We start from the raw sequence: 18,828 nt of genomic DNA, 5'->3' as shown, positions 1-18,828 counted from the left end.
ATTAGATATATATAAAATGAGTCGCAAAAAAATGATATACATAAAATGAAATTTTAAATCTAAAATTTCAATTAATTAAAAAAAAAGTCCAAATCATATTTTTACAAATTAAATATTACATATGTTGTTTCAAAAATAAAAAATATTAGATCTATAGGCGCAATAGAATAATAATAATTATCGATATCAACTTCTGTTGTTTTTTAATTAAAAATGGTATATGAAAACAATATAGACAAGTAAATTAGTGCACTAGGTACAGAGTTGTGATACATTAAAGGTAGATAATTTGGCTCATGATCATCGTTAAACAGAAAGGAATCTCTAACAATAACAACAATACCATTTAAATTTTAAACTAAAGAAATTAAGAAATTTGGATAAAAAATAAATTCGATTTAATATTTTTAAAATTCAAATTCATTAGTTTTTTTTCTTTTTAAATGGTACAGAAACAACAAATTTCTTTTTCAACCTAAATCGTTTTATCCTCCCGCAGTTTACACACGTGTTCCTATATCCACATAAACCGCTACGCATCAATAAACAGAAACCGCGACAATTCAGCAGTTTTCAAATGCTATTTAATTAGGCAGTTTCACACGTTGGACTGAACCGTTTTATTCGCTGCTTCCCGGCTGAACAGAAAATAATTCGTATTCTTACAAAAATAATTAACATACTTTTATCAAGCTGGAATATTTGAATAAGATATTTTTTAATAAATTTCAAAAAAAAAACTATCACTTAAATTTAAAAGTTGAATGTAATTTTCAAATGTGGCTAACATTATGTAGATTGAAAACAAATTGAATTTCGTAACTTTGAATTTGATTGGAACAAAATTCAATATTTGAAATTATAATTTTTGAAATATACTCAATCATTAGCTCTTATAAATTCGGAGCACCTGGATCATAGATAGGAAAAATTTCTTATAATTTACATATTCGTACGAGAAAAATTTTAGTTGATTTTAACTTGAATTAACTATTATCACAAAAACCTGTCTTTGAAGGAGAGAGGTAGGAGGCCAAACAAGGAAAGAGCTAGATCTACTATCAATGTAACAAGTGAATCGACAGAATCTTGTATAAACAGCATGGACAAGAATAGGATAAAGCAGAGGAAAAGAACACTGAAACAAATAATAGATACATCATTAAGGTAACCAGTCTAATTTTATTATATAACTATATATGGTCGTTATATTATGATCGGTTTACTTGAATAATAGATCTAAGTCCAATTTTGTGTTTTTTTTAACATTAACTTAATTCTTAATTATTATGCCGTACTATTTAATATAATAGAAAAAAAATTGTTTTATTATTTATTAGTACATATCTTTAGTACAAGATTTTAAACATTTTTTGAAATTCTGTAGATTGTTTTTAATTCCAATTTTTAAAACATGAATCATTCTTTCTTGTGTAAATAATTATTCTGCACTAGAACTCATGGAAAAATGTCAAAGATTAATATTTTAGCGTATGTTTTGTGAACAACGATGTAATCATTTTTTCAATTTCAAAAAGCTACATTCTTTGTGATAAATTTTTTATAGGAATTAATTTTCATTAAAATTTATGTACTATTTAGAATACGATATTAACGTTTATTAATTATTTAGTATCTGTTGATGTTTTAAATATATGTTTGTAATTTGTGTGTTATGTGTAACATTTAAAATACAGCTTTCATAGAAGTTTAAATACGGGTAACAAGAAACAAAAGGAGGTGAATTCTCCCTTAACAAGAACCATTCTTAACACGTTGAAGCTTACTCACCACCCAACTACAACCAGTACCATCACCAGCGTGAAATTATTTTTACTAAAGCAGTTGATAAGATGACAACAGCCATAACCTCTCTGACGAAAATTCTTGAAAAACAGAACCAAATAGCTTATCCGTTGTACGCCGTTAATAAAAATAGATCGGACGATCCGTACATAGAAAATTTAGCTATTAATAATACGATGAATATTAATAATTCAAAAACTGATAACAAAGTTGACATAGATAAAATAATGAGCAAATTTATTTGATCACAAGAATGTCAAAAAATAGTTGTACAATCCACCCTACACAAATTCTCCCCTAGCAACAATTCTGATAACCACGCAAACGACGTTACTCTCAAGAAGCTCTTCAAACCAAATGTCTCCCCACGAAGATCATCTAAATTAGATTGGAATTCAAATACGGGAATATATATTGGTAAAAAGGGTACCTCATCATTTGCGCTGCCGCGGCGTTCATGTGGCCCGAAAATTCCACAGGTATGTGTATAAAAATATGAACTTGTATTGTGATAACTTTGTTTAGTATTAATGTTTTTAATTTTATTGTTTAATTGCACATGACGATGGCTGCGTGTTTGCAGTGGATGCCCATTAGTTTTAGACCACCGGAGGACATGATTCTAACGACGGATGAACTTGCTTGTGCCGCTTATGTTTTTGGCCCGGATTTAAAGTTCCAAGTTAATCGGTAAATCCTTTTAACATTATTCGATTCGATGCAAGTTTAATTTATACTTTCGTAACAACAATTTCCTGAACTAAATATTTGCATGTGTATTCGTAAAGGGATGAAGTACTGGTGTCAACTCGTACCGCATATGCAAATAGAGAAAGTTTAACCACGTTAATTTCAGGAGAACAAGTCATCCATGATGTAAATATTTATTTTTTATTATTTAACATTAAAAAAGTACAAATGTTAATGTTATGTACCGTAAAAGAGGTAAACACCAAATCGGTACCCGAAAGATTCTGACGCTGACAAAATGGTACCTGACTTTTTTTATTGACAAAATAGTCCCTAAAAAATTTTAAAATTTAACAAGCGTGTCCCCGAGTTCGCCGGAGCAAATCTCTGGCAAACACAATGCTGACATGGCCACTGTATTTTGATGACAGGCAAACCACCCCCCAAACCCTCCCCCCTTCCCTTTTTCTCCCCATCGCAGCCCCCTTCCCTTTCCCTCTCCATTGCTGTCCCCTTCCCTCTCCCTCCCATCACAGATCATATAAAGGCACAGATAGAAGCATGCATAACAGAACACAATATCACAATTCAAACTACAATCTACCAATACCATTTGTGTTTCTTTCTAAATGTATTATACTATTCCATCAATTACATTAAAAAAAGTAGAAAAAAAATTCACCTACAAACCTCCCAAATTTCTTACCAAGATGATCATGTAAAGCACTCTTATCAATCCCTTGGTGATGGTAACTCTTGCAAATAGTAAAAAATATTCTGCACCAACAATCCCACCAACTTCACAATGACCAACACACCCACAATAACCGTGAAAAACTACAGAAACGAGTTCTGTGTATCAATTATTATAATAAGCAAAACCAAAGAAATCACGAAGATAAAGTTACAGATGAACATCAAATGCATGACCCAGAGGTAAGTGATGAGCAAACGCTTGAAGATTTTGGGAATTGCAGAGATGGTGGAGGAAAAGGAGACAGCTTTGTTGGTGTAGAGGGAAGCGACGGTAAAGACGGCAGCGGCGGTGGAGAGGAGAGAGAAGGCGAAGAAGAAGAAAAGGTAACAGATTTCTGGTATGTTCAGGAATTGTAGCTCCTCTAGTGCTAGATCCATTATTCCTTCTTCTTCTTCTTCTTCTCGTTCTGTTCTTCTCTGAGGTGAGAGAGAGAATCAAAAATTCTGGTTTGTAGTTTCTTTGAAAGGATGAAATTTTGAGATATTGGATTGTTGTTCTTTTTTATTGCAGAAATGAGATGAGAGGGAGGGAGAGGGATGGGAGCTGCGATGGGGAGGAAAAGGGAAAGGGAAAGGGGCTACGATGAGGGAGGGAGAGGGATTAGGGTTTGGAATAATATTTTTAATTACAAATTCCAACTCAAAATAAACTTCTCTTGTCAGCAAAAACTGGTGAACACGTAAGTATCTTACTCGCCGGAGCTATGGTCCGGCAAGCACGAGGACACACTTGGCAAATTTTTAAAACATTCAGGTACCATTTTGTCAATAACAATAGTCAGGTACCAAAATATCAGCGTTTAAATATTTCGGGTACTGATTTGGTCATTACCTCATCGTAAAATTAAAAATATATAAATGCATTTGTTTGTAGGTTATAGATTCCCTTACTTGCATTCTCACACAAGAGCATAAAAAGCTTAACAAATTGTCATCTGTATAGTTTCTGCCAATAACTTTTTCGGTAAGTTTCAGTACAAAAATACCCTGAATAAATTTGTATTTAACATTTTGCTTGGATTAAGTTTCAAGCAGCATATGAATAATTTGATGTCATGTTTTTTTATGACAATATAACCAACAACTAGCACTTACATGGTCTAGACCACCCAATCAACTAAGGAAACAATATGCAGATAACTACATGTATAAGATGAAGTACTTGTCAAGGGTAAGTCCTTTAATTTTTAGTAAATAATATATGATTTATTTAATACAAATTGTATGTTTATCTTAATAGCATAGACTCACAATCCTCTATATTTTGTAAATAAGTAGATTTTTGTCCCCATCAACGACCTCAATGAGCATTGGTTCCTGATGATCGTAGACAATAAAAAAGAAAAGATCCTTGTGCTTGATTCTTGTAAAATACCAGACAGAAACTACGGTAGGCTATTATCAGTTGAAACCATAGTAAGTGGTCCAGTTTGATTTTTTTTAAAAGTAAAATTAGTTTTTCAACTTTTATTCTCTATTATTTATGAATGTTTTGTATATAACGAAAAAAAAAAAACACGACATCGTTTAAAATTACGATTTGAATTTGTATTTTAAGATCATTGCTATATTCAGTTTGTAAGTGATTTAGTGTGTGTTTGGATTACAGTTTGCAAACGGGAGTTTGCATAGAATTGATTTTGCAAACTTGATTTTGATGAAAAGTAAGTTTGTATTAACATGATTTATGTTTGGCAATCTTTATGTCAAAATGGATTATAGTAAAGTAAATGTTGTTTGGATTATACTACTCAAAATCACTTTTAGATGAAAAATTACTAAAAGAGACATCAATTAAAATAATTTTTTATATTATTCTATTATTTTACTTTAGATATTTGAATAAATCTTATTAATTCATTTTATAATAAAGTTAATATTTACTTACTAAATTAAAGTAACATATAAAAATTGACAAAATATATTTTAATACATAAAAATACTAATAAATATTAAATTAAAATATAAAACACTAATGAAATACATAAAAAATAATATCTTATATAAAATTATTACATAAGAACACTATTATTTCTACTGCATGTGATTAATAATTTGATCCCTAATCGAATCTCGAACACGGTCCATTTCTGCAGAAGAGCTAATGGTTAGAGTTTGATCTGAGATTTCACCAACATAACTATTATCTTCTCCATCAAGAATGTTTGCATGTTCATATTGATTAAACTCAGTATCTGTTTCAGAAGTCTTCTAATAAAATTATGAATAGTCATTGTTGCACACACTATCTGCACTTGAGTTTCAATTTTGAACTTGGGCATGTGTCGCAAGATAGCAAATCTATTTTTCCACACTCCAAAAGTCCTTTCTATTGTGCATCTTAAGCTTGAGTGATAATAATTAAATACTTCATTATGATTTGTGAATCCAGAAGAACGCCTAAAATATGCAAGATGATAGCGCTCACATTTATATGGACCAATATATCCTTTCGGTGTTGGATAACCGGCATCTACCAAATAATATTTACCTAATGAAGAAAAAAAATAGTTACATGATAACCAAGTAAATATAGTTTATTTGTAAGAAAATGATAAAAATTAACCTGGAGGAGGATGCGGAAAATTCATGGTAGGAGTTGTAATAGCATTATCAAATACACGAGTATCATGCGCAGTGCCTTCCCATCCAGGTAAAGCAAAAATAAAGCACATGTCCCAATCACATACAGCCATTATATTTTGTGTTGGATATCCTTTTCTTCTAATAAATTTGGGTTGATCACTTGGACTAACCACACATGGGATATGAGTACCATCAATTGCTCCTATAGCATTTTTAAAAAATGGCCAATATCGTTGGTCATTTTTTATTTTGCTATGAACATTCTGAAACTTAGAATCCGATGGCTTAATATATTTAATAGATAATCTCAAGCAAGCAACCAATACCTCATGAAAATGTCTACTTACTGTCTCTCCAGAATGTTGAAACCTTTCTTGTATCATCCTATTACCCACTCCATGACCAACTGTATTTAAGAACATTGCAACCATTTCCTGAACTCCCATTTGTCTTGTAGATTTTAATCCATGTTCAACTAGTTCATCACAAAATTGAAAAAAAATATGTTTTTCCATCCGAAACATTTCATAACAACGAATGCCATGGCCACATAAAATTTCTTGTACCCATAAATAACCTGTTTGTTCACTAGTTCTGCATGGTTTTTTGCACAGATAATTGACTGCATATTGACCAATTAATGCAGAAATGTTTTCAATTTCATCTATTTCTTCTTCTATAATGGAAAGTAATTTTGATTCTTCATGTTGTTCCTTTTCATACTCTTCAAATAAATACTCCATGTTCATTCCAAATTAATTAACAAAAAGTAAGTCCTACATAAGAATATAAATAATTTCTTATCAATACCAAACTAAGAAATAAATTATATATAATAAGAACAATAATTAAGTACCACAAATATTATATAAAATGATAAATAACTAAATAAGCAACATACAAATATTTCTATTGTCTTATCCTAGCATAACAAAAAATTCATGGACAAATTAAAATGGAGTACAATAATAACTTAACTAGTTTTGCATGAAAATCACAAAAAAAAATATTAATTTTACATGAATGGTAGTGGATTATATGCTGCATGTTTGAGCCAATCCAACAATCTTTGCTCATATCCTTTTAAGGATACAAACATTTCTCTAGCAGGCTTAAACATCATTAGTTGACAACAACGACTATAAAAATCAGGATCACTAGTGATCATTTCCATCTTTTGAATCTCAGCCATTACTTCCCCAATAGATGCACCTGGTACTAGAAATGTGGACACAATAGTTGAGCGTGATTCAGATGCATAGGCAATTCTACTTATTGCATCCGCAATTTGCTTTGAGGCAGGGACTTTAAAATTTTTCTTCTGTTTTGTTGTTTCACAAACCACATCTTTCTTTCTTTTTCCCGTACTCTTTTGACTATTATTTTCTTGAGATGAGCTAAGATTTATATGTTGAAATTCAGAATTAACTCCCACACTAGCACCTATACCTTCTTCACTATCTCCGGAACCTTCTTCTATATCAACATGACCTTCCTCAAAGTATGGTCGATATCCATCACCATATTCTTCTATGCCACTAGGTAACATCCCAGATGAGGGAGCCCAAGCAAATTTGCCATCGGCCATAACATCTTTAAATAATATAGTTAACTCATCTTTAAAAGGAAGTCCTTTATTTCTGAATTTTCCATATAAGGGATTTTCCTGCATGTGTACAACTAATCAACACAAGACTTGTTACCAAAATTAAAGTTAAAATTTTTGCTTTAATAATAAGTTACTACGTACCAATTATTTTCTCTCCCACCATTCATTTGGTGCATCAACGGTATGTTTAGTATAATCCCATCCTAAACCCGTTTCTTTGCCAAAAAGCTTGTACCATGCTGACCATTCCTTCTTAAGATTGTCCCACTTATTTTTTAATTGAATCTTATCATATTGTTTTCCAGTTTTTTCATTAAATTGAGACAAAGCATCCTTCCAACCTTTTTTTGTAAGAGTGGTTCCATTACGTTGCTGTTTAGCAACTTGATCTAAACATGCTTGGATAAATTGTTTAGTAGTCTCCATGTCCCATGCTACTTTTGTCTTTAGAGATTCATTGTTACTCATTGTTCTATAACAATAGTTGTCATATAAATAAAAAAAACAATAAAAATATAACAATAGAAAATTAAAAAAATAACATCAGAATACTAAAAAAAGATATGAAAAATATTTATCATATAAATAAAAAATATAATAAAAAATATAATAAAAAATATAAAATCAAAATATGAAAGAAAGAATTAAAAATAATAAAAAAAATTAAAATCTTTATCTTAGCAGTAATGAAAATAAATCTAAAAAAAAAACTATAAGGAAGAACATACAGAGAACTAATGGTGAAATGAGGAAGAACATACAGAGAACTAATGGTAAAATGATGTGGTTATGTGTATCCTTTTTATAGATGAAATGAAGGGTACAGTTGGTAGATATGGAATAAATTCCTTACCTAATTCCTCCAACGGTAATTAATTTTCTTAACGTGAACGCAGAAACTTGAATTTGTAGCTTCACGTGAACGTACGTTCAGAGGTGAAAGCACTTCTGGGTTAGGGGTTCCAAAAAGTTGCCAAACATCATATTGGAACGTTCAAGACGCTCAAACGTGCTTTTCTATTCCTCAACGTGATCCCCAAACACACCCTTAGTAGTTTGTTTAATTTGAAATTAAGGTTCATTTGTTAACACTAATATCGAATTAATAATTTCTAATTTTTTTTATAATATATCCATTTTAGACAGGTAATAAAAATTAACCCGTTACATTACTTGCACTACACAGTATCCAACTATATTTTATGTCACACAGGCTATATTCATCGAACGAATGTTAGAACACAAATCTTTCTACAATTCTAGTGAGATCACTGTACCTCAGATTTCTAAGTTTCGTATCGTGGAACCGTCTGACCTGCCACAACAGAGGAAAGGCTCGTAAGTAATATTATTTTAAAAATTTTTTGTACTATCATGTCTATTAAGTTTGCTATGTACGAATCATGTGTTCGGTTAAACTGATGAAGTAGTATAATTACACATTTAACTAAACAGTAATGACTGCGGTATCTGGGTTGCTCAATGGATGAAAGAGTACGGGTGGACTGATGATTTTGGCATCACGGTAACCAAATTTATTCATTTTCTAAATTTTTTTATTATTATTATTTTAAATTTTTTTTTGCTGTCATGTCTTTTGATTTTGTTATGTACGAATCATGTGTTCGGTTAAACTGATGAATTAGTACAATCACACATTTAACTAAACAGTAATGACTGCGGTATCTGGATTGCTCAATGGATGAAAGAATGCGGATGGACTGATGATTTTGGCATCACGGTAACCAACTTTATTCATTTTCTAAATTTTTCATTATTATTAGGACAAAATGTAATATGTATCCAGGTATATATATGTTATTCTAATTGCTTCGTACTTTTTAAAATTATTAGGTCTATGATAGTGATAGGACGAGGTTAGCAATCGACTTGGTTAGCAAAGAATTCAATACGAAGAAGTTAGAAGTTATGGATAAGGCACATGCATACATGAAAGATATACTACAAAAATAGTCACGACTGCAAAAGGATATATAGTTTTTTTCCATCGCATTTTATATTTGCCGAGACACGTCATGTTTTGTTATGCATTTTTTAGCTTAAGTGATTCTTTTATTGTAGGATATTTTGTTCTCTAATCGAACCTAATTGTTGAGTCATTTGATGTTTATCTCTGTGCTTAATAAAAGAGCTAATATCATTTAATTTTAATTTTTAGCTTTTAAAATAAATCAAAAGATATAACTTTTATGCATTACATAATTTAAAAGATACTTATTATATAGCTATCTAATAGTATTCTGAACTTAAAGTAACTGTTGTTTCTGGGTAGTAATCAAATGACGATCATGCTAATAAGAAGATTCACATTCGATTATGAAAATCAATCTCATCCCGAAGATATGATATCATTTTTTATAAAAATGTAAAACCAAGCAATAAAGTATAGTTTAATTAATGTGTATATTGAAATAAATGTTAATTGTATATGGTAGCAGCCACACGTGGAATTGCAATGGCTGGATTTTGTCTCAATGTATTATATTACACTGCGACTTAAATATATAAATTTTTAGTTAAAAAACTTACTTTTATGTGCTGCTTTTTATTAACTTAGTTCGAAATAATAAATTTTGATATTGTTTTATAGGATTACTGACATCAAATTTTTATAATTGGGCCAAAAATTATAAATGCTTTGTGTCTTAATTTTTCCAGCAAAGCTTCAACAACTCATAAAAGTTAACAGCATAGATGGTTGTAGATTATAGTGATAGACGAGGGTAAAAGTTGCGATGATAATACGTGGTGATAATTCATAATGATCGGGTGAAGAGAAGGTAGCAGGAGAAGAAAAAAAAAACAAGAAAGAAGGCCAATGTAATTTAATAGTCAATAATAGGTATATGTACAGATATTAGTATATAGTAAGAGAAATAATATTGTTTAATATGGTGAAGGGATATTACAAAAATGTAAATTAATGTTTTAAAAAAATAATAAAAACAAAGATAATTTAAAAAATTAAATATAAAATTTAAAAAATAACATTTTTTTTAATGTTTCTATTTTTAATGTTTAAATTATTATATCCAATTTATATGATTAAAATTAAAATTAGAAAAGTTAATCTTTTAAAAAGCTACTGAATATATTAAATAATATTTAAGCAGGTCAGTACACTAAACTTGAGTAGTGTTCCATCTAATTTAGAATCATTGTGCATTACAAAAAATATTTTATTTTACCGCTATTATTTAACATGATTTTTTATAAATTCCTGCAATATTGATAAGAGAAGTCCTTTTTTCTTTTTCATTGTTCGGAATTCAATTTACATGATTTTCTATTTTTAGTATGCAGGAGTTTTATAAACCCCCTTTAAAAAAAATTTAATATTGGATAAATAGCCGCTTCTTTCAACTTTTTCCAAAATTTGGCGCAAAATGAAAACTTAAACCCGCCCAAACCAAAACATTCTTCTCAATCCTTCCCTAAATCCATCGTCTATGCTTCTCACCAGAATCTCTGTTTTGCTGAGCTTGTGTTTCCTAAACCCATCATCTATCCTTCTCTAAACCCATCTTCTCGTTAGAAACTCTGTTCGTTGGCTGCTGCTGTTACTAGTTGCGTTGCTGACGCTCTTACTCGCTATTCGCCTGTTGCCACCAATGTTTTGAAAACCGGACCGCACTGGTTTGTCGAACCGGTTCAACTGAGAACCGGCCATGTAAACGGTCTGGTTTAGTATGTAAAACCGTTCATTTAAAACCGCTCGAGAACCACTAAACCGGCCGGTAACCGGTCGGTCAGACTGGACCGGATGCCGGCCGGTTTACAAAAACGACGTCGTTTCCTTTGCTGAATGGGAAAAGATTGCACGCGTTATCCACTATCCCCCACTTCTCCAAGTCTCCAACTCCTTCCTGCAGCAAATGCCCTAGCCTCCACCAAAGAAAGCAAACCCTAGCAGCCTCCACCAATCGTTGTCGCCGTCTGTCGGAGTGGGAGATTGCTGCCGTCGTCCGTCGCAATCAAGAACTACCGTCTTCGTGCTCTCGGGCCTCTCGCCGGATCCTCCGCGTCGTGTGCTCGCATCTCGCCTCTCTCCTCTGTGCTCGGCTGCTCGCGCCTCCCTCCGCCAGTGAGTGCTCGAGCTGTGCGCGTTGGTTGCTGCTCGTCGTCCGTGGTTGTCTCTGCTTGATTCTGCCTCCCAGTGTCACTCGAGTCTCGTCTCAGTCACTGGCATCTCGTGGTTCGCCTGTCTCGTCGCCGGCGGCAGAAGCAACTCGTGGGTTTGTCCCTTGCGTCGTCGCCTTCCGCCGGGTGGTCGCTGACTCGCCGTCGACCGTTGGTGAGTCCCTGCACCATCTCTTCCTTGTTCTCTCTTCTCCAGATTTCCCTTCTCCCTGTATATTTGCATGTTGCTGAAAAAATTGCTAATCAATAAATTTGCCTTGTTGCTGATCTAAATGTTGCTGTAAACTTGAATAATAGATTTGTTAATTTTGTTAATTTTGTTGCTGTAACTTGAATTTGTTGCTGAATTTGTGGCTTCCCAGTCACAGAATCATAACAGAATGCTCAGTCAGTGCTTGGTTGAATTGGCTTTGCTCACTGATTGTATTTGATGATAGATTTTAAATTGATAACTTTTAAATTTTAAATTTGCACTGCCCATGTAACTGATTCACTGTTCCTTCAGTGCTTTTTGTTGTTGTTAATCATTGTGATGAGCTGTGTTAAAATTGGGTTGAAAAATGTTAATCTTTCTTCATTTTTCATTGTTCTTATTAAAAAAATTGCAATTGGTGATCTTTTGATTTATTATATGCTTCATGTTTTTAATTTCACTCTGCTTTTAGGCTTTGAAATCAGTTTATGATAACTGTGATCCAATTATTTAGTTGGATAACTGATGTAATTATTGAGTTTAAGAGATTGAGTTTTTCTGTTCTCATTATTAGTGAGACATGGATAGTTTAGAATTTTCTATTTCTTTCCCTTACTTCTGAAGTTCGTTATTTCAAAAGGTTCAGTGTTGGCTCCAACTTTCAAATGGGAATTAGGAGCTGGTGAAGATAACAACATCTTCTGGAACTGAGTCTGTTGTTTCACTGCCTGATGGGAAAGTAAGATATGATCTAAAATTACAATAGTACACAGTGATGTTTTTTCCATTTGGCTGGACTCAGTGAGACAACTGGGAAATATTCTTGTTTGGTCTGATTAACTAACTTCAATATTTAACCTTGTAAATCATATCTTGTACAATTCAGACAACCTTGTTAATCATATCTTGTACAATTCAGACAAAAGCAGGGCCTATTTTGGTTGCCATAAATTCCTTCAGGAAAGTTCCTCTGCATGGTAATGATTATATTAATGATTATATTAAAGCCTACAAGCATAAAAGAATTAAAAGAGCCTGTTTTGTTTTACTTTTTGACTCAATTACGTTATGGTAATATTGGCTATCTTTAACTTGTGCACTGCAATTATTTTGCATATTTTGCATATTTTGATGATTAATTACATTTAGTTGGTGATAGTTTGTATAGGGTTTTAAATTTGAAAGATATTTTATTATGTTTATTTATAATTTACTTATTATTTTATCATGGAACGGTTTTTCCGGTTGAACCACGGTTGGACTGGTTGGACTAGTAAACTAGTGAACCAGTAACTAGAGCGGTTTGATGACCGATCCGGTTTTCAGAACCTTGGTTGCCACACTTCCGGCCTTCTTCCTTTGTCTTTATCTATCCTTGACCACTAAGCCACGACCCACCGCACCCCTCGTTAACTGCCACTGCTTCCTGTGCGTCAACCCTCCTTGCACAGCCACTGCCAGCGTCATCCTGGCAACCTCTATTGCGCCACCGCATTGATCCCCTCTGCTCATTGCAACTGCTAGCTGCTCCAATTCTGAGTTCAACTAGCATCCCCCTCTCCCTATAACTCATCTTGTCAATTCGCACCAGGGTTCATTTTCTTTTTTCTGATCTTGTAGTTGATGAAGTTTCTATGTTTCTATGTTAATTCTGATTTTGTTGTTCGGATTTAGTTTGCATTTAATTGAATCTGAATTTTTAGATTTAGCTTAGTTTGAATTAGGATTTTCAAATTAGAATTAACTTTAGTTAGTGAACTTTGAACATGTTTTAGTTCTTGAGTTTGGTATTGTTGATGATTTGGATGATAATTCTTGATTGATTTTGGACTGCTGTACTCAAAATTGAAGAATTTGTACATGTGATTTGTATACTCCCTAATTCACAATATGTGCCCTGATCTGATTAAAAACACAATATGTGCCCTGATATGATTATGTGCGAGTGTAACTGCTTTTCCAGAGCCTGTGAGGCTAAATTTGCACAAGCTTCTAGGATGCTGGCATAGGTAGCTGCATCTGCAGTCTTTTCAGCTCTTTGCATCTCAATGAATAGCTTTATACCTTCTTCAGGGTGTCCCTTCTGAACATTACCCGACATCAGGGCTGTCCAAGGAACTGAACTTTGAAGAGCCAAATTTGAAAAAATCCTATTTGCTTCCCCGATTCTGTCACATTTAGCATACATATCAACCAAAGAATTAAATTGGGCAAACTTTATTTGAATATTCCCTAATTCTCTCTTAGTTACTCATATTGGTTTTTTTTACTTTTTCTTATTAGCTTGTGTTCTTTTTTTTTAAAATATTAATGCCTTTAATATTGTATAAGTTAAGGACTTAATGAGTTACTTTGGCCTCAGAGCTTGTGGATTGATTTTTTCAGGATTTGTCTTATCCTTTCCGTTAATAGGCATGCTTTGTAAAGTGTTAGTGAACTTTGAATATGTTTTTTTAGTTCTTGAGTTTGGTGTTATTGATGATTTGTAAATAATTCTTGATTGATTTTGGTTTGATGTGCTTAAAATTAAGGAATTCGTGCATTTGATTTGCTTGGATTGTGATAATTATTGTTTAATAAATTCATGCACGCCAAGTGTTCAGTGATATGACTCTTAACACTTTAGATTCTAAAATTGCATGTTTGCTTGTGTATTACTTTTGTTTTGGATTCTAAATTGATATGCCTCTATAACACTTTCACAGTGGCTGTGTTCTCCAACTGCTCTTTATGTTAGTGGTTTTGGTTGTCTCTTCCTTCAATTATTGTTGCTATTCACTTCTCCATTTGTATCACTTGTATTGTTTGCTTCCACTTGATGTTCATTACTTCGTTGTTCGCTGTTCGCTGTTGCTGTTCACGGCTTTTCCTTTATCAATCAAGGAAAATAATCGTTGTTTTCTTTGGTATATGCTATCTTAATTAGATTGTTATAGTTCTTTAACCATATTTTGATGTGTATTTTTACCATTCAACTAATAAAATATTGTGGTTTGGAATATTGAACTAGAGCAGTGTTATGTTCTTCATGAATCATATTTCTAGTAATGATATTCCTAGGCATAAAAATTAATCCTTGAACCACACACACCCAGATCTGTGTGTATCTTTGTTCATATGCGATTCCAGTAATGACGAGCTGAAGAAAGAATCAAATATGGAAGGTGATCTTCAGAAGTCTTTGTCTTTGCGCCCCAATCGTAGAGGAGACCGAAATAATCAAACCGCATCTGATAAAGGTAATGGAGGAATGCCATCAAGTATGTTTGGTTCTTAATTTGTTAAAAAAGCTTGCCTTTTTCTTTTTTCTTTACTAAATGGCATGCTGGGAAAGTAAACAACTAGTTTGGCTTTGGCTGATGTACAAAATTTGTAACCTTTTTTTGGGGTTGGCAATGCAGATTCAGAAGCGGGTTTCCTTTCTTCAGGGTGGGCCTCCCAAGATGGTTACCCGGTTAAGATTGTTTGGCGGAAGGGGTTTATTCAATTGGTTCTTGTTGCGGGGATCCTGTGGATGCTATTAATTCTTGTTGCATTGTTGTTCCATATATGGTCTTGTCAATCTACTGTCTCCTTTTTATCAGGTTAGCACATTCCGATACTACTTGTGTGCCTTCTCAAGTTCATCCATTATCATTAGCTGTCCTTGATTATGATCACATGAGCATTTCATCATACTTTTATCCTTCACTTGATCTATTGGGAATTAGGCAGAAAGGAATAGATAACATCAATGTTAGATTTTAGTTTTTGTGGCTGTATTCTGTTGCCCAGTATTAGAAAGCGAACTCCCTAAACCCTAAATCCATAGATATTTGTCTTTGAGCAATATAATTTGGAGATTCTGTCTCTCTCTTGTTTATACCTAAAAATAGTCCCCCCCGGGGGGTGCCGTTTTTCTTTTTCCCTTCACTGTAGATTCAGGAAGTAACTCGGATTTTTATTAAAGCTTGAACTAGTAGATTTGGTACTGAAACATGAATTTAATGATTTATTGGTGTATAAGAAATTATTCCTCCTCTATTTCCTGTTATTCTAGTTACTTTGCCCTTAACTCTTTGATGATTCAGAGGTTTCACTGAAGGGAAATAGGACTGCGCAATAATTAATATGCATTTTGTTTCTGAAGCATAACTGTGCAAATGCATATGTCTACGTTGTTATTGGTGTATTTATATGCACATTTGCTATGAGTATGATTGCAAAATGATGGGGACATTCTGATTATTTAATTTTATGCTTCACCAAATTTGTCTTCAAATTTCTTCACCAAGATAGTCCATGAAGTGTCATAATATTTGAAATTATGTGGTTTCTACTTGACCTGCAGTTATGTGTAACAAAGAAAGCAAGGTTTACTACATGTTAGACACTATGGGACTTGTATCAAAACCTCACAGTAAGATTTTTGCAGTTTGGCCTCCAACCATTCATCTTAGACTATACCAAATAATAACAGATGGTTGATTTACTTCTTCTATTCATTAGGGTGCCCTATTCCTGTTGCCAACAACCCTGATAAAATTATTATCCCAAATGGAAGAACTTCTGACAAAATTGTTAAAAAGTTATCATATGTTATGGAAGATGAAATTTCACATAATGGTTCTCAATCATCTCCTCTTTTTGGAGGCCATATAAGTTGGAAGCAGAGGGAGGAAAGTTTCAAACTAAAATCAAATATGAAGGTAAATTTATTGTGATGTTTGATATAGTTAATTCTGATTGCAACTGCTTCACAGTTTTATAAGTTTATGTGTTATCTGCCATTGCTGAATCTTGTTTTCCTGTGGGCTCCATGATCAGGTGCACTGTGGATTTATCCAAGGCGGTGGTGCTGACATGGATCCTGTAGACATCAAATATGTCAAGAAATGTAAATTTGTTGTTGCATCTGGCATTTTTGACGGCTATGATCTACCTCATCAACCATCAAATATAAGTGATCGCTCCAAGAAGCTCTTTTGCTTTCTTATGGCGGTGGATGAAGTATCTCTGAAATTCATTAGGGAAAATGCTACTGTCAAAGTAGACAACGATGGTGGAAAATGGGTAGGAATTTGGCGTCTTATTCTTCTTAAGCATCCACCTTATGATGAACCAAGAAGGAATGGGAAGGTTCCCAAGATTTTAACTCACAGAATGTTCCCTGAAGCACAATATAGCATATGGATAGATGGTAAAATGGAGCTGATAGTTGATCCATTGCTAATGCTTGAGAGGTACTTATCCGTCATTATAATTTTGCCTGGTCTTAAAGATGATACGAATATTTAAAAGATAGTGATGTGTGTAACCCTGAAAACGGTGTTTGCCGTGCAGATATCTATGGCGTGGGAAGCATTCATTTGCCATTGCTCAACATAAGCATCACCGCAGTATATACGAAGAGGCAGATGCAAACAAAAGGCGAAAGCGATATGCACGACCCCTCATTGATCTCCACATGAAAATCTACTATTATGAGGGAATGAAGGAATGGAATCCAAAGAAAAGGACTGCTAGTGGTAAGAGGAAACTGAGCCCTTTTTTAGAGTTTGATTTCAACAACGATTTTTGTACTTTCACTCTCACTTCTGATATTCCAAATCAATCCTCCTCAGGTTTTAGCTCTTGAATCACAATAGTAAATCCTCTATTTTTTTAAAGCATGGCGAATGTTTCAAAATTCTGCTCATCAATTCTGGTATTGTGTTATTTTTGACAGTAAGTTTAATATTTCAGATGTGCCAGAGGGAGCAATCATACTCCGAGAACACACTGCGATGAACGACTTGTTTAGCTGCTTGTGGTTCAATGAGGTTCATCTCTTCACACCAAGAGATCAACTTAGTTTTGGATATGTTGCTTACAGATTAGGGGAGTCATTCAACTTCTTCATGTTTCCAAACTGTGAATATAATTCACTGTTTGTGTTGCACCCTCACACAAGAGAGCACTCTTCTCCCATTGAATGGGTTAAACGGTTGGATGAACTCAAGAATAGCAACTTAAGAGAAACTAGAGGAGGATTAGGTTTATTCACCCCTTATCCAGGGAATCTTAAATCTGTTGTTCTGCCAAATGTAACAAGAACATCTAAAGCAGGCTGAATTTTTGTTTGATAACATTGATCCGTCTCCTATGTAATTTTTCCCTCGAGATTTATTGTTAATTTACTTAATGAATGTGAGGAAAAGATATATTTTTGTTAACATTATCCATCTCTTATGAACGCTAAAATCAATTTTATTTTCTCGTTTTTTCCTCGGTTGTGCATAAACGACAGCTGAGTAATTGAGATTGAAAATAGACAACTAACAAAATACGATTGAAAATTTACCCTATACCGAAATTACTCACATGATTTGTTACCATTCCTTTAACTTGAGTACTCTAATCGAGTCAGAAAAAAAAGAGGGAACAACGATCAACAAAGATTTTTTGGATTTAGAAAATTGCCAAAATAGCAAAATCATCAAGGCCAGTTATATTTTTCTATGGGAGATGGTATTTATTAGGGACGCAATTCTCTTAGAAAAACCAAACAAGAAAAAATGCAAAAGATTTCCTTGAAGGAATTAAATTAAATGATAATCACCAAATAAATTGTTCCAGAGACCGCATTATTTAAAGCCTTATTGCCTATCCTTGGTCACGCCGTAGATGATGTCCGCCATTCTTTTTAAAATCTCGATCCAATTCGCACTAAAATTATTGGATCGGATTCACTATTCGTAATTTTTATACTTGGATCCGATTCGATCCGCACATTTGATGATATCAAATTAATTTCCATAAGAAATTGTAGTATCTCCTTATGTTGGAGGCGTATTGCGACCTGGACAGTTCGTTACCCTTGAGGTCAGACACTTTGTAGTATTCTTTTTCTAAGACTCTAGTAATCTTGTAGGATCCTTTCCAATTTGCTGTTAACTTTCTTTCGCCTGACTTTTGTAGCTCGATATTATTTCTTATCAGAATGAGGTCTTTTGTGGCGAATTTTGTCGTACCTCGTAACCATCATTTGTCTCAAAACCTCTTTTCT

General features: G+C 33.2%; 2 protein-coding genes and 1 long non-coding RNA gene across 4 annotated transcripts; 1 reads left to right on the top strand and 2 right to left on the bottom strand.

The window, feature by feature from the left end:
- LOC107633611 lies at positions 6,777-7,898 on the bottom strand. The gene has a single exon (XM_021119290.1). It carries the CDS (start codon positions 7,508-7,510, stop codon positions 6,854-6,856), a length of 657 nt encoding a protein of 218 aa, XP_020974949.1. The 5' UTR covers positions 7,511-7,898; the 3' UTR covers positions 6,777-6,853.
- On the top strand, positions 11,300-17,996 carry LOC107630995. 2 transcript variants are annotated; one of them, XM_016334296.2, is made up of 9 exons: positions 11,300-11,762; positions 12,442-12,540; positions 14,897-15,040; positions 15,203-15,385; positions 16,132-16,200; positions 16,290-16,489; positions 16,608-17,023; positions 17,124-17,308; positions 17,526-17,996. In XM_016334296.2, the coding sequence occupies exons 3-9, from the start codon at positions 14,959-14,961 to the stop codon at positions 17,891-17,893; spliced, it is 1,503 nt and encodes a 500-aa protein (XP_016189782.1). In that variant the 5' UTR covers positions 11,300-11,762; positions 12,442-12,540; positions 14,897-14,958; the 3' UTR covers positions 17,894-17,996. The 2 variants fall into 2 exon arrangements, with proteins under 2 accessions (XP_016189782.1, XP_016189783.1); XM_016334297.2 differs by lacking the exon at positions 12,442-12,540.
- On the bottom strand, positions 12,454-14,890 carry LOC110270304. The gene is made up of 2 exons (XR_002359701.1): positions 12,693-14,890; positions 12,454-12,659 (listed from the first exon to the last, which is right to left on the bottom strand). It is a non-coding gene; the product is annotated as an uncharacterized LOC110270304 (long non-coding RNA).

Source organism: Arachis ipaensis, chromosome B03 (assembly GCF_000816755.2).
Source record: "Arachis ipaensis cultivar K30076 chromosome B03, Araip1.1, whole genome shotgun sequence".
NCBI lineage: Eukaryota > Viridiplantae > Streptophyta > Magnoliopsida > Fabales > Fabaceae > Arachis > Arachis ipaensis.
The sequence above is the reverse complement of the archived record's forward strand: the minus strand, read 5'-3'. Positions and strand labels throughout refer to the sequence as shown.

Bases quoted from the DNA above. Each gene is read 5' to 3' on its own strand.
- LOC107633611 (XM_021119290.1), bottom strand. From the start codon at position 7,510: ATGCAGGAAAATCCCTTATATGGAAAATTCAGAAATAAAGGACTTCCT.
- LOC107630995 (XM_016334297.2), top strand. From the start codon at position 14,959: ATGGAAGGTGATCTTCAGAAGTCTTTGTCTTTGCGCCCCAATCGTAGA. The intron at 16,490-16,607 runs GTAAATTTATTG...CTCCATGATCAG, and splicing joins AACTAAAATCAAATATGAAG to GTGCACTGTGGATTTATCCA. The intron at 17,024-17,123 runs GTACTTATCCGT...TTTGCCGTGCAG, and splicing joins CCATTGCTAATGCTTGAGAG to ATATCTATGGCGTGGGAAGC.